Below are 15,322 nucleotides of genomic sequence, written 5' to 3'. Positions count from 1 at the left end.
TTGGAGTCACTGATGCCGGTGTCCGTCTGGAGAGGAGGTGGCCTTTCTGGAGGCAATGCTACCTCTGACCGCTCCCCTCCCCATGCAAGGGTCTCATTCTCTCAGTCAGGCTCCTAGTCACACACACTCACAACCAAAAAAGGTGATGCAGAAAATTTTCAAATTTCTCTGAAACTAAAGTTGCTTCCCCGTTTTAAAAAGAGTCTATAATTTAGGTCTATAAAAAGAATGTACTTAGCACTCAATAGTTAGGAGCTCTTACCACAATTCAACAGAATAGGAACATTTCACTAAGTTTCTATAAAAACTTTAACAAATTTCTTAGAGCATTCATAATTAAAGGGCTCCCTGACACAGCAAGACAAGACGTTGAAAAGTATTCTATTTATACCCAGTTAAATGCTGATTCCCTTACAGTGGCAGGCACTTTCTGAAATCCTATAGAATATCAACAATCACATATCAGAACATCACAGTGTTCCCATTTTTTAAATTATTGTTTGTGCTAGAAATTTTCAGAAATTCATAGTCATCCCTTTTAACAACCAGAAGGTAAACTATAGATACTCAATCATCGGTAAGATTTCACACATACCCAGCAAATTAATTTCTAGTTTGATTCTATATACAGCACTTTATGTTGAGGCAGGACATATTCATTCTCTCTCCAGCAGCTATGAAAGTTCATGTGACATGGGATAAGATCCTCTCTCCCTCCTCCTTGTACTTCAATTAAAATGCTCAGTGCTGCTTCAATTCCCAGAAAATTAAACTGACTTAATTAGGGCAGATGTCAAAATAATTAACAGGCCTATAGTAGATAAGTATGCTATTAAAAGCAATACAGCTGTAATTAAACTGAAGGTGTAATCTTTATAAAAGAATCCTACATGTGTGTACAAGTGGAAGCAAATGAAATAACATTATCCCAAAGATGTCACCACATGTAAATGTGACCTTCCCATACAAGAACTCAGCTCGATGCTAACAGTTCTGATTTTAAATAAAAGTATAAAAACCTCTCCAGTATAAAATACACAGACACACTGTATTTTTTTTAATGTTAACATTCACACATCTAGGATATAATACAGACAATATCTGTAATAAGAATGCTGAACACAAGAAGTTTCATTTTTATAATTTCAGTTAGGTGACAAATGCTATCAAGAGAGATGTTGATACCCAAAAAAATGAAAACACTAATTCAAAAATATATATGCACCCCTATTTATTGCAGCATTATTTGCAATAGCCAAGATATGGAAGCAACGTAAGTGTCCATTGATAGGTGAATGGATAAACAAGATGTGATTGATATACACACACATGCACGCGTGCACACACACACCCACACACACATACTCTCACACACACTGGAATATTACTCAGCCATAAAAAAAGAATGAGCTTTTTTGCCATTTGCAACAATATGGAGGGACCTAGAGGGTATTATGCTAAGTGAAATAAGTCAGACAGAAAGACAACATACAATTTCACTTAGATGTGGAATCTAGAAAACAAAAACAAACAACAAAAGTAGAAATAGAACCATAAATACAGAGAACAAACTGGTAGTTGCCAGTGTGGATGGAGGTAAGGGACAGCCAAAATGGGTGAAGGGGAGTGGGAGACACAGGCCTCTAGTTAAGGAATGAATAAGTCACAGGGATGAAAGGACAGCATAGGGAATACAGTCAATGGTATCATAACAGTGCTGTGTGGTGACAGATGGTGGCTACACCTGTGGTGAGCACAGCATTTAGACTCGTCCAATCACTAGGCTGTACACTTGAAACTAATGTAACACTGTGAATCAATTATACTTCAATTAAAAAAAAAGGATACTCAGTTTTAATGAAGCAACTATACTTCAATTAAAAAAAAAGATACTGAGTTTTAATGAATCAACTATACTTCAATTAAAAAAAAAAGATACTGAGTTTTAATGAAGCAACTATACTTCAATTAAAAAAAAAGATACTGAGTTTTAATGACAGCTTTGCATTTCTTCTCCCATGAATTTGTCAATCTAAGCATGACACACAGATCAGCTCTATGAGTTGGTAATCATAAAATTAACTGACTAGGAAATAAGGCCAAATTAATCTGAGGAAAAATACTGATTTTTATGACACAAAAATACATTTTAAAAAAGGGCATAGGAGTATCTCCTAAATGTTGGTAGTGGCTGCAAGGCCATCAGCTCGGGAGTTCCACTGATACTTGAAATGCGAGAAACACAGGCTTCTTCTTGTGCCTGGGCAATCTTTACCAACATGAGCTGGAAAGGCAAAGTTGGAGGGCCCACGGCCCACACCCAGGGCAAACCAGCTCTCCACCACTGCGACCTGATCACAACTGAAAGCAGTCTGCAGGGAGCCAACGCGACACCCTCCTAACGGAGCCCCCCACACCATCCGAGAGACAGGACGTCCTGCCGGTCAGGGCCCCCCATCCTAAGAAACCGTTAGAGGCTGGGTGGAGGCTCTGTTGACGTGGATGAAGCCTGACACAGGGAACCCTCATGCAAACCGGGGCCACGTGCAGCTCATTTCCATCTCTCTGGGTCCCCGGCGAAACGCAGCTCCCCGTCGCCGCTCACATGTCAGCCAAGTACCTCCACCTACTCGAATCTTAAACATAGAAACAAAGGCCTACAAAATGGTATTTCAGTTTCTGTCAGCACCGGAGCCATGCTTGTCTGAATAAGTCAGTTAGAGCAGCACTAGGTACTTGAAAAGAACAGTACAATCAATCCCCAACACCTACTAGACAATTAGCATAAAACTCCACAGAAACCAGTTAGCAGACTTAAAATCGTGACAGCAGCGCCACCCAGTGGCACTAGGAAATGCTGCATGTAAGGAACTAGACTCGATCCCAGGGTGGCCAGAGAGGTCTCTGGTCGCTCAAATCAAAGACCCCAGTAAAATACCTCACACCATGCTGGAAAATCTAAAATGGAATTTGAGGGGCACCTGGGTGGCTCAGTCGGTTAAGCGTCTGACTTGGGCTCAGGTCATGATCTCACAGTTCGTGGGTTCAAGTCCCACGTCAGGCTCTGTGCTGACAGCTCAGAGCTTAGAGCCTACTTGGGATTCTGTGTCTCTGTCTCTCTCTGCCCCTCCCCTACTCACCATCTCTCTCTCTCTGTCTCTCTCTCTCTCTCTCAAAAATAAACATTAAAAAAATTTTTCATAAATAACTAAAATGGAAATTGATCCTCCTCAGAGTCTAACAACCAGGCTTAGAGAAAATGTTATTTCATGTTTTCTGAGTAGCCAACACAAGGGCACCAGATAAGATGCAGAATGTATGTTCTGTAACATATTTGAAACATACTAAAAAAAAAGGATTCAATATTTACCAAAAATTCAAATTTAACTGGGCATCCTGTATTTTTATTTGCTGACTCTGGAAACCTCAGGGCTCCTGTAATCTGAAGGACTCCTGCCCCAAAGTACCCACCCCTAGAGAGCAGAGATTCATTTATATAATCAAGTCTTTCAGTTCACTCAAAGAGGCAGGAACACATCTGCAGCAAGTAAGAGCTGGCTTACCCCAGGATGGTGCCATCCACTAGCAATGGGCAGGGAAGACACTCTGGTCCATTAGGCAAAAGACTAGCTAGAGAAGGGGGAAGTAGAGGGCAAAGTGGGGGTCCAGACGGCTGGGTCATAAAATGGGAGCATGAAATGTCAGATGGGTGGAGGATGGTAGAAAGGAGAGAGGCAGTTCTGGAAGAAAGAGGAAAAAAAAAAAGCTAACAAATAAATAAATAAATAAACTAACTAACTAACAACTCTTGCCTCTTGACAACTGTACTTATCTAAGCTGTTCCTGCCAGTGCATAGACCGTGCTACTGTGATTTCCCTCATTGTGGGGCCTGGTGTCAGTGAGCAGGGCTTGTAAGGGAAGGCCAGAAAAAGTGCCTCCACCGATTATCCACATCCAGGCAAACCTTTCCTTAGGAAGGAATTATTTAAATGGGTTTGTGTTCCAGTTTTCTCAAACAAAATAAATTCGTGTTCTTTTTCCTAAGACTCTAACTGGTTTTGTTTCGCACGATTTGCTGTTTTTGCCTCATCCCCTTCCAGAACCACAGTGACCACCAAGGCCTCACGCACCTTTGCAGTGAACCGCAATCGCCCCATCCGTGTTCTCGCAGATGTTCAGGAACCTTCGCACGATGTTGTCACTGGGCGTGCTGCCGTCTATGAAGAAGAGGTCATAGTGCTCGAAGCCGGCGTCTGTGAAGCGCTTTGCCTCGTAAATCTTTTTGTTCAGCCTCACGACTGCAGTCACGTTATGCTTTTTGAAATAAGGAAAGTAGGCTTCAGGGGCGTGCAGAGGATAGCCTGAAGAGAAAACGGAGCTGTAAGCACAAGGCAGGCGTTCCACCTTCCACACCCAGAAGCACAAAAGCCCTTCACAATAAAGTTCATGAATCTCAACAGAGCCTAGGAAGAAAGTGCATTTCCCAAGAGGTCGAAGCACATTCCTAAGGCAGCAGCAGTCTGAATAACTGGAAGAAAAAAAAAAAAAAAAAAAAAAAAACCACCACAGGAGAGGAAAAACCTTTTCTGAGTATTGGAAATAGCTCATGAAAAGTCAAACCTCCACCCATAGGATTCAAATCCTGGCAGCATACGTCTCCCAAACTGAAACAAGGAGCTTCTGGATGCCCTGGAATGTGCTCAGTAGGCCTGGAAAGATTCTTTGTGCTGTTTCTTCCACTTGACAAATACCTTTCAATTACAGTTAAACCCCTTTCGCCAGGGGATTAGTTTCCATCCATAGTGCAATCCGTGCCACAAAAGAGATTAATAATTATTAAGCACCTACCACGTGTAAGTAACCATCGCATATGACTTCTTTAAATTCTCAAAACAGCCTGTTAAGGTAAGAATAGTTCATCCCATTTAAGAGACTGAGAAACGAAAACAGTTTAATAATTTTTTGTAGACATTTTCTCTTTTGAAGGGTAGGGGTACAGGTAGTGAGCCTCTAAACCCCCTTTTGTTTCGAATGGGTCCAGCATCGTGTGAGTATTCCCAGGAGCTACAGACCTAGACTTGGCCAATCAACAGAGGTGACCCCTGGTGGCTTTGGCCACTGCAGCCCTTGCCCCCAGCCCCAGCTACTAACAGGGGACTCATTTCTCAGCACCCTGATTACCGCATCTGGAACTTCTTCAGGGTTCAAGGACTCACAGCATACCAGGTGAGACAATCTACTCAGAACTCATTCAGGGTGGTGAGCCCCACACAAATGGGCAGCAGCAGCCTGCACAGTGAGCCAGCAATGGCTGCCCTATGACCTTGGCTACATTTCTTGTTGCCTCAGACTCTGCCTGTGCTGGTCGTCTCCTATATTCTCTCAGCTGCGAGCCAACCCTCCCATGCTGGGGCCGGGGTCTGCGGATGGCATTTGCAGCTAGCTTCCTGTCAGTTCAAAAAACAGGAGGCATGAAGCACAACCAGAGTGACTGGAGGCCAGAGGAAGGAGAAGGGACTTCCCTGTGGGGGCCAGCAAGGCTTCGGCAGCAGAACACAGGAGCAGCCAGAGCTCCCAGCACCAGGCTGCAGCCCAGCCCCTAGTATCTGCTCCTCAGCCCCCAGTTGCAAACACCAGCTGGGCAGCCTTCTCTTCCCAGCTCCCGATACCAGCCTGGCTGCCCTCCCAAGACCCTGGCTGCCGGTGACCTCACTTTCTCCCTTTTTAAAGGCAGTAGCTGTTTCCTCCATAACATTCTGGTTTCCTCAGTGTGGTCCTTTTCCTGTTTAGCCTTCTCTGTAACGAATCCCTTGAATGAAACTTACTCCGTTTGAAATGGTGTGGTTTCCATTTCCCTGTCTGGACCCTGCTGAGACGTGATCTCCTTTGGACCCTGTTCATTTTCTAGGCCTCACTCTCCAGCCTTCCCTTGGAGGCTGTGAGATCCCCAGCGTAACCCCACGCAATGCCTTTTTGGTTTAATTTACCAGAGATGGGTTCTGTTACCTGTAACCAAGCCCTAACTGGTCTACCTGGCCAAGGTCACACAGTGGATGGAGGCGGAACTGGAAGGCAGGTCGAACTAATCCACAGCCCAGATACGTCATGTTTACAGGCCATGCTGCTTCCGAGCAAACAGGTAATACAGGGCTTATTTTCCATCTTCGGTGTAGAAGCAGTAACTTACACACACACACATTTAGAGAGAATGGGTGCTTTTCTACTTGGAAAAAACAAATCTGTTTTCCTACCAGGCTCAACTTATTTTCCAGCAACAGATTCACAGCCTAAAGGAGAAAAGAACTGTGGTCGGTAGAAGGAAACAAGAGCTTTCCTACCATGGAAGAACGGGAAGAAGAGGACTCACAAACCTATGGGAAGCCTTCCCTTGGTGTGGTAGGCTGATGAGCACTTCTGACCCTGGGTTCCTAGCATACCTGGTACCTTCGTGATGGCACCTGTTACCTGATGTGCTATGGCTGGTTTAGCGTCAATCCCCTCCCCTTCCCTGCCAAGACTGGAAGAATATTTCTTTTCACCTATTAATTTCCATCAGGAGTAAATGGCATTATAAATAATATACCTAAACCAACTATTAAGAGAAACTATGAGTCCATTTGGATTAAAAAAAAAAAAAACCCAAAACACTGGAAAGTTATCCAAATATGGCAATAGGATACAGAAGTAATAATGATAATGATAATAATCATAACTAACATTTACTAAGCACTTACTCTGTGCCAGGCACTAAACTTAAGTGCTTCAGATAGGTCATCTCATTAAACCTTGCAACTAGTCAATTACTGCTGCCTAGAAAAGTGAACGGGCTCACACACACAGCTGGTAAGAGACAGAGGCAGTATCTGAACCCTGGCAGTCAGAATCCAGGGCCTGTGCTGGGGCCGATTTCAAGTAAGATCCAACCTGATTCTGTTAGGTCTCCAAATAAAGGAATATTACATGAACATTAGAGGCTGCACTTCCTAGAGCTGGTGAGCATGTTTCTTTAAAATCCCTCAAACTCTTTCAAGTCAGCTGTAACCAATGACAATGACAATATCCTACAACTTCTGAATAACTGTGGGTATTATCACTGCATTTGGGACTGATTTTAGCAACGTGCAGAACGGAGCATTCATCAGCCCCGTCCTCTATTTGGCCGCTAGATGGCGCCCTGGCATCAATAAAGCACAGGCAGAGCCCAAGAGCAGAGTGAAATCTGAATTTCAGAGCAGAGAGATTTAAAATTCATCTCTTCCCAGCCCCTCATTTAAAGCTGAGAAACTGAAGAACAGCAAAGGACTAGTCCACACAGGCATTATTAAGAGTAAAAACCTCAAAATGGGCAGGCAAATGTAGGACGCGATAAAATATGTTTATTAGGCTCATTAATGAGAAAAATGTAATCAGAATATCTGCTATCTAATAAGCACCTATTATGTGCCTGACGCTGTGCCAGACACTTCATATAATATCTCTAATCTTCACTACATGCCTGCACTGTGCATCCTATTCCCCCTCGCCCCCCCCCTCCCCCCATGTGGTATACAAGGAAACTGAAGCTCGGAGAAGTTGACGGGGTCTGGGAAGTTCACACAGCCAGTAAAGGGGCAGTCAGGCTCCACGGCCCAGCTGTGCATACCTGCTTCTGTCATGAAAGGATCAGGCTGAATCGGCTTCAAATTGTTGCAATTCCCTCTCAAGCTTTCCCTCTGTTCTTCTTCTTCTTTTTTTTTTGTTTTTTGTTTTTTTGTTTTTTTGTTTTTTGGTTTTAAATAGAGATAAGAAGGACATTGCCATCGGAGAGTTTGGGGGATTTTTTGGAAAACTGGAAATCCGAAATACGTTTAATTCTACCACTATATTATTCACGCAGCATCTCAAATTTAAGCAAAAAAAGGTAGAGCTCAACAACAACAACAAAGGTAAGGGGCCTTCTCTCCCTCACCATCAAAATAATGTGAACCAAGACAACTGTAAAAATTGTATTTGCTCTCTGTAGACACAACACACACTTGAGACTCTTACAATGCATTCTGCCCAGATCCCAAGATTTTAGGGCTTCTTTTGTTACATCCTAACAATGGCTATTTGAGTGTTCATTTTTTTAAAATCTACCTTTTCTACTAACAAACCCCTAAATGACTTTCAGCCTCCTCAGGAAACACAGAGTTTCTCAATTAAAAAAAAAAAAAAAAAACACCCAGATTACACTGTAATTGGATCAAGTTTATTAATCCCATCACACAATTATTTTCTTAAGCTCAAAAAACATTTACAAAGTAGTTAAAGCCCTTTTACAAAAACTACAATGAAGCTTCTAATGAACATCAGGTCTTAAAATGGGGAGTCCAGCAGAGTATCGATATTTACCAATGACAGCCTTAAGTGAGAATGTTCTAGGCATCATAAAAACCAACAAATACTAGGTGAGCAGCCCTTTCAGAACTTTTTTTCTCGATGTAAGAGGGTACAATATATGCAGGGGGTGGGGGGGGAAAGATGTAGATAGAGCAATATTTTAAAGGGCTTATTTCTACATTATATAATTACAAGTGACTTTCCTTTACATTGCTTAAATTTTCTGTAGTGAACATGTACTTCTTCTGTAATAAGATGAAAAAGAACATAGAATTTGGAATCAAAGAGACCTGTATTTGAATCCATGCACTGCCACTTTCTGGCTGTGTAAACCTGGGCAAGTCAGGTAACTCCTCTGAGCCTCTATCTTCTCTTCCATAAAATAACTACCACCTCCCCCAGAGGGTGGTTCTGATTATTACGAAGATAGGTGCACAAAAGGCTTAGCACCATTCCTGGCATATAAGCAAATGGTAGCTACAATTATTTCCCAGTATTACAATATGCAACCAAAAAGAATTTTTAAAGATTTTTGACAATTAAGGAAGTACAGTCTTCCCTTTATAAAATAAATAAGACACAGGGATGTAATAGACAGCGTAGGAAATATAATCAATAATATTGTAACAACTTTGCATTATGACAGATGGTAACCAGACTTAAGGTGATAACCATGTCCTAATGTATAGAAATATCAAATCACTATGTTACACACCTAAAACTAATACAATATTATAGGTCAACTGTTATTCAATTTAAAAAAGTTGTCACATAAAATATTCATAGCCTTTTATCTGCTGATTCTACTACTTAAGAATTTAGAGAAGAAATGAGAACTACAAAGAAAATGCATGAATGTGTTTGCCAACCATGACAGTTTTAAAAAGAGGAAAACTGTAAATAATGTAGATTTCATTCAAAAAGTAATTAATTAACAGCATTATGGCACATTGCTGAATAATATACAATGCAGTCATGGAAAAGTATAATGAAAATCTACATTTACTACCATGGAAAGAAGTCTGTAATATGTGAAGTGAAAAAAGCTGATATGAGACAGGAATCATGATGCTATACTTATAAAGAAAGAAAGGTTTACTTTTATAAGTGTGTGTGTGTATTCCACTGGAAGAGGGGGAAGTGTGTGCAAGCAAACACAGAGAAGCAGATGGAAAGAAAATTAAAACCCCTATTATCCCACCACCAACTATTAACCCTTGAAAACTTGGGTAGAATTACAGGTCATTTTTATGCTTTTTTATTAATTCATCTGCATTTTATTTTTTCATATGTATTACCTCTCAAAATATTTTAAATGATTCTTTCCATTACACCTCTCATCTTCTCTTTAAGAAAATGTCACAAGGGGCACCTGGGTGGCTCAGTCTGTTGAGCATCTGACTTTGGCTCAGGTCATGATCTCTTTCACGAGTTTCAGCCCCACATCAGGTTCTGTGCTGACAGTGCAATGCCTGGAGCCTGCTTCAGATTCTGTCTCCCTCTCTCTCTGCCCCTCCCCTGCTCTCACTCTGTCTCTCTCTCTCTCTCTCTCTCAAAAATAAACATTAAAAAAATTTTTTTTTAAAGAAAAAGAAAATGTCACAAAACATGTGAATCTTAAATAGCAAAACTCTTTCAACTTTGTCAAATGAACACCTGCTGACAAAGCCACTACTGAAACCATGCACCTACCAAGATGTTCTGGGTCTGAGTCAGATTGTTTTGCACAGGAGGCCAAAGGTAAGTGTAATCAATCCTGTCCTGAAAGACCAACCACCAGAAAGCAGTTTCCCTGGGCACATAACATGTTAGTCCTAACAAACCTCATGACAGAGGGTTAGTTAGTCAATGTCTGGAGCAAAGTTCATTAGCAAATTCATGAATGAGAAGATGTAATTCTGGCTTCAGTACAGAGGCCTCCTATTTGAGAGCTTAAGTCTCTAGACCCGCCTTCCCCATCACAGGGAAAGCATGATTCAAGGAGAGTTCCCTGGAAGGTGTGTCATGGGCGTGAACTGAGGGGCACATGTGTGGGAGTGCAAACAAATTAGCAAATCTAAATGCATGAATAACAATGTACAATGAAACTAGAGTTTAGAATTAATACTTGGGATGACGTGGGATTCCTGAGTGGCTCAGTCAGCTAAGTGTCCAACTTTGGCTCAGGTCATCATCTCAGGGCTAGTGCGTTTGAGCCCCTCGTGGGCTCTGTGCTGACAGCTCGGAGCCTGGAGCCTGTTCAAATTCTGTCTCCCTCTCTCAAAAATAAACATTAAAAATTTTTTTTAAAATACTTACGATGATGATAATGCAGAAAGAATAAATCTCAATCAGGGGTTTTTGGATTATGTTCCTTCAAAACACAGATGTTCCACTGAGAACAAACTGAGGGTTGATGGGGGGTGGGAGGGAGGGGAGGGTGGGTGATGGGTATTGAGGAGGGCACCTTTTGGGATGAGCACTGGGTGTTGCATGGAAACCAATTTGACAATAAACTTCATATACTGAAAAAAAAAAAAAAACCACTGATGTTCCAGAGCTGTGTGTGAGCAGATAAGGAGCTATTGTGTTCATAAGTGAAATTTTTAAATTTTATGTACTCCTCCCATAAATTATCCTTAAATCTTTGGTGCCTATCAATACTTGTCTTCTAGGAAGGTAACAGATGAAAATAAGTAGAAAATAAACATTAAAGGGAAAACTCACGTAGCTGATCATATGTCATTCAAGAGGCTTATTTTTTTGTTTTGCTTTTTTTTTTTTGGCATCCTGAGTATGTATGCCCCTGGCTATACCTATACTGCAAAGGAGTAACTTAATGACTGTCAGCTAGAAAAGTATTCTTGTCATCATAATGGAACTAAATAGATCAACATTTATTTGATGTAATAAATAATAAAAAAATAAATAGATCAACAATAAATAGATCACTAAATAAATAGTGGCAACATTTAGAAGCCAAACTCTGGGATGGAGTACTAGTTCCCCCATTACTCTGGACAAAACCCTACTCATAAGCCTCCGTTTCTTCCTCTGCAAAATGGAGATAAATGTACCTATACCTCATAGAGGGTTGAGTGTGCATTAAGTGAGATAATGCTGTGATTAGCTAGTAACTAGTGCACAGCAAGCACTCAATAAATGACACCTGTTGACACCACCATCGTCATTACTGTGCCACATGATGTTCCCCAGAGCATACCTTGACGTAGCACCCCACCACCAAATCTCAGAACAACGGACAAAGTGCAACAATCTGCTGATTGGTTTGACCAGTTTGCTTCTCAGATTCTTCTTTCATAACTGGGTCAGGCAAAGTGAGCATCCTATTTATGGCAATCTAAAAATTTTCTAGTTTTTAAACAGTGATTATTTACCACCTACTAAACTATAATACTTAACACACTAATTACTACTGTTCAATTTTTGACTAATAGATATTCTTTGGAGAATATTATCAAAAGAAAGGATTATCTGAAGAAATTAAAGAAGATGAACTGAAATAAATGTTTGGATGGTAAAGTAAAGAAAAACCTACCATTTTCAATTTTGCTTTTTGGATGTGGTCCACTAAATGCTAAAAATTTTCCTGGAACAATCCAGTTGAAGTCACCATTTTCAACTCGCTGGCAGAATTTTGTGAGAAAAGAGAAGAAAAATATTTTATAATTCTTATACAACTTAGGAAACCCTTACAAACAAAACTGGTTTTTACTCTGTTAGTACTATTGGACATACATGAAGACAAAGTAATACAGCTTAAAATAAAAACATGCATCTGATTCTCAAAATTATATTTCAATACACTTCAGAAAAAGTTTTCTGTAGACTGTATGAAAAGTTAGGAAAACTTTATTTAAAGTGGGGGTACTTTGCTTAAAATAATTTTGTGTCCTGGCTACTCTGCAATGACATGAGATGAAAACAAATATTACTTGTTCCTGCAATAAATAAAAGGGCAAGAAGATAAAGGACAGAAAATATAAGCACTTTCTATGAACATGGTAAACATATTTTAAAGAATGAAAAAAAAATTATAAATATCAGGGTCATAGTGAACACACTTCCATTTTTTTTCTGTTTTTATAGGTGGCTACTGTTGTCAGGGCTGATTTTTAGACTGGGAAACAGAAGGAGACAAGAGTGAGAACAGAGGATCATTAAACCCTCAAGGTATACCACAAACTCAAGTCAGCCAAGGTCTATGGCAGGAGTGGCAAACCCAAACAGCGACACGGGTCTGACAAGAGACATAAATAAAGGCAGGTATGGGGCGCCTGGGTGGCTCAGTCGGTTAAGCGGCCGAATTCAGCTCAGGTCACGATCTCGTGGTCCGTGAGTTCGAGCCCCGCGTCGGGCTCTGTGCTGACAGCTCAGAGCCTGGAGCCTGTTTCAGATTCTGTGTCTCCCTCTCTCTCTGACCCTCCCCCGTTCATGCTCTGTCTCTCTCTGTCTCAAAAATAAATAAACGTTAAAAAAAATTAAAAAAAAAAAAAAAGGCAGGTGCTCCTCAGCTCTGGCTAATTTAGTCACCTTGCAGGAAAGGCTAACTGAATGTGGCTGATTTTCTGAATGCATTTTCATGTGAAATCTCTCTGTATGTAACGTTGACTATTTTAAGTTTTTAAATATTATGAAACTAAATAAAACACACCTGCAGGTCGACTTTGATCATCAGTTGTCAACCTCTGGTCTACACTCTCTAAAAGATCCTCAGAAAAGGTCTGAAGACCAGCATCCTCCCACTGCTCCATTATCTCCTCCACTGTCTTCCCTTCCCAACATGCCTCTAAACCCATGGAACACTGGGGCAGGGTACCCAACATTTTGCAGGGAATTAGGACATATCTGTGCAATGCATCATAAAATACATGTGTCGCTTCTCCACATAAGCATTCTTTAGCCCACCTGCAAACCGCCCCCCCCCCAACCCACCAGGCCCACCTTCTCCTCCCCATCTCCACCCTCAGGGCTCTCTAGCACTGCACAGATACCTCCCCAGGCTGGGAAGGAAGGCAGTTCTCTTTACTGGGCCAAGAGTATCCATTAAAAAAGCTCTCTCCTCCACCACTACATGGCAAAGACCTCAATGGTAAGAATATTTATCAAATACAGTCTACACTCTACCACAGGAGCTCTTAAGTATTTGTTAAATTAATTGGGAGTAATGCTATCAAGGAAACCTGGAACCTCTACTTTAATTATTTATACTACCATTATCATTTCCCATTTTCATGAAAATCAAAAGTTAGCTGTACAATTTCTATGTTTCAAACGAGATGTTTCTTTCTAGTTAGCAAAAGTTATAAAAATGAAACTTTTCATGACACTATAAACGTCTGAATTGTGTTCATCTAACTGTAATAAATATAATATCCCCATAATGCCAGAAATAAAATCTTAGGAATACTGTGAGTGCTATCACATGCCAAGTTATATCTCAGGTATAACTATCTATTTATAACAATTTGAATAAAGAATCTAATATATAGCTCTATGATAATTAAACTTTTTCTTGTTTAAAGAAAGCAGTCTCTAATGTTCCAATATCCCTCTTAATTAATAAACTTAAAACATTACTTAAAATTTCAAAAATAAAAGTATGCTCTAATCATCAAAAGGCTAAACGCAATTCTTTATGAACAGTAAAAGAAAACAGGTTTCTATGTTCACTATTTCTGTATCCTTGACCACTAGGTAAGCCTAGATAAATATATTGTGTTACGTCTGTTAATTTGGATTACAGACATCCATTTGGTTAAACAGTAACCTTTTATAATCAATCATATGGAGAAAGGCAATGGACTCACTAAGATACATTCACTCACAAAACCAAAAGAATACGTTTGCAAATCTGCCTACCCAAAAAGATAAACATTAGGTAATACTAGACTATATTCAGTAGCCTGGATAAGGCTGATGGAGTAAACGAAATTTGGGTCTCAGATCCAAATCTGAAAAAAGGTTAATAAGGAAGTTACAGCTTTTAACTGACTAATGTAACATAGGCTTACTTTGTTAAAGTTCCCAAATTAATATTTGTGCCTTCTATCACAGTGAATGATACAAATGTCAATATTTATCAATAATAAAATATTTAAGATGACACATATTGGTTTTCTAATTAAATACACACACACACACACACACACACACACACACACTTCAAAGAAATCTAAATCAGACAGGAACTTAAGGTACTTTCCAACCCTACCACATTTTATAAACAAACATCTCAGCAAGGGTGAGGCAAGAGGATGGTTTTACCGCTTACATTCCAAAGCCTACAGCCTACCAAGTACTACTTAGGAAAACCACACGTTCTTCACTATAATAAAATTAAAAAAAAAAAAAAAACAAAAAAACTGAATTTCTGAAACTGATACATTTAAATGTTAATATTCACTTTACTACAGGAGTCTTCAGTCTACAAAAGATTCGCCAGGTTTCTTTGAAATAGTTAACTGTGCTGGTGCATTTAAAATATCATCTGAGGGGCTCCTGCGTGGCTCAGCTGGTTAAGCATCTGACCCTTGATCTCTGCTCAGGCCTTGATCTCAGGGGTGTGAGCACAAGCCCTGCCCAGTGTGGAGCCCACTTTAAATAAATAAAAAAAATAAATGTTTGGAAAACAAAGAACTCAAAGTTGCTTACAAAAAAGTAAATAGCAGTATTAAAACTGAAAAAATAGGGGCGCCTGGGTAGCTCAGTCAGTTAAGCATCTGACCCTTGATCTCTGCTCAGGCCTTGATCTCAGGGGTGTGAGCACAAGCCCCGCCCAGTGTGGAGCCTACTTTAAATAAACAAACAAACAAACAAACGTATGTTTGGAAAACAAAGAACTCAAAGTTGCTTACAAAAAAGTAAATAGCAGTATTAAAACTGAAAAAATAAAAAAAGTAAAAGTAACTGACTTGAAAACATAAATTTTTACATCTAAGAAATATATCCATGCCAGTA

At 40.2% G+C, this 15,322-nt stretch overlaps 1 protein-coding gene across 13 annotated transcripts in view; it reads right to left on the bottom strand.

The window, feature by feature from the left end:
* Positions 1-15,322, bottom strand: part of CDC14A (cell division cycle 14A) — a 206,701-nt gene that overhangs the window by 94,996 nt on the left and 96,383 nt on the right. For all 13 annotated transcript variants that reach the window (XR_003971058.1, XM_030326596.1, XM_030326595.1 and 10 more), the window contains exons 8-9: positions 11,901-11,988; positions 4,132-4,362 (exon numbers count right to left, since the gene is read on the bottom strand). Coding sequence is in view for 12 of the 13 variants with exons in the window: in XM_030326596.1 (XP_030182456.1) it covers positions 4,132-4,362; positions 11,901-11,988 (319 nt within the window). In the remaining variant the exon portion in view is untranslated. The remainder of the gene's footprint in view (positions 1-4,131; positions 4,363-11,900; positions 11,989-15,322) is intronic.

Source organism: Lynx canadensis, chromosome C1, assembly GCF_007474595.2.
Source record: "Lynx canadensis isolate LIC74 chromosome C1, mLynCan4.pri.v2, whole genome shotgun sequence".
Lineage (NCBI taxonomy): Eukaryota > Metazoa > Chordata > Mammalia > Carnivora > Felidae > Lynx > Lynx canadensis.
Note: the sequence above shows the minus strand (reverse complement) of the source record. Positions and strands in the feature narration are given on the sequence as shown.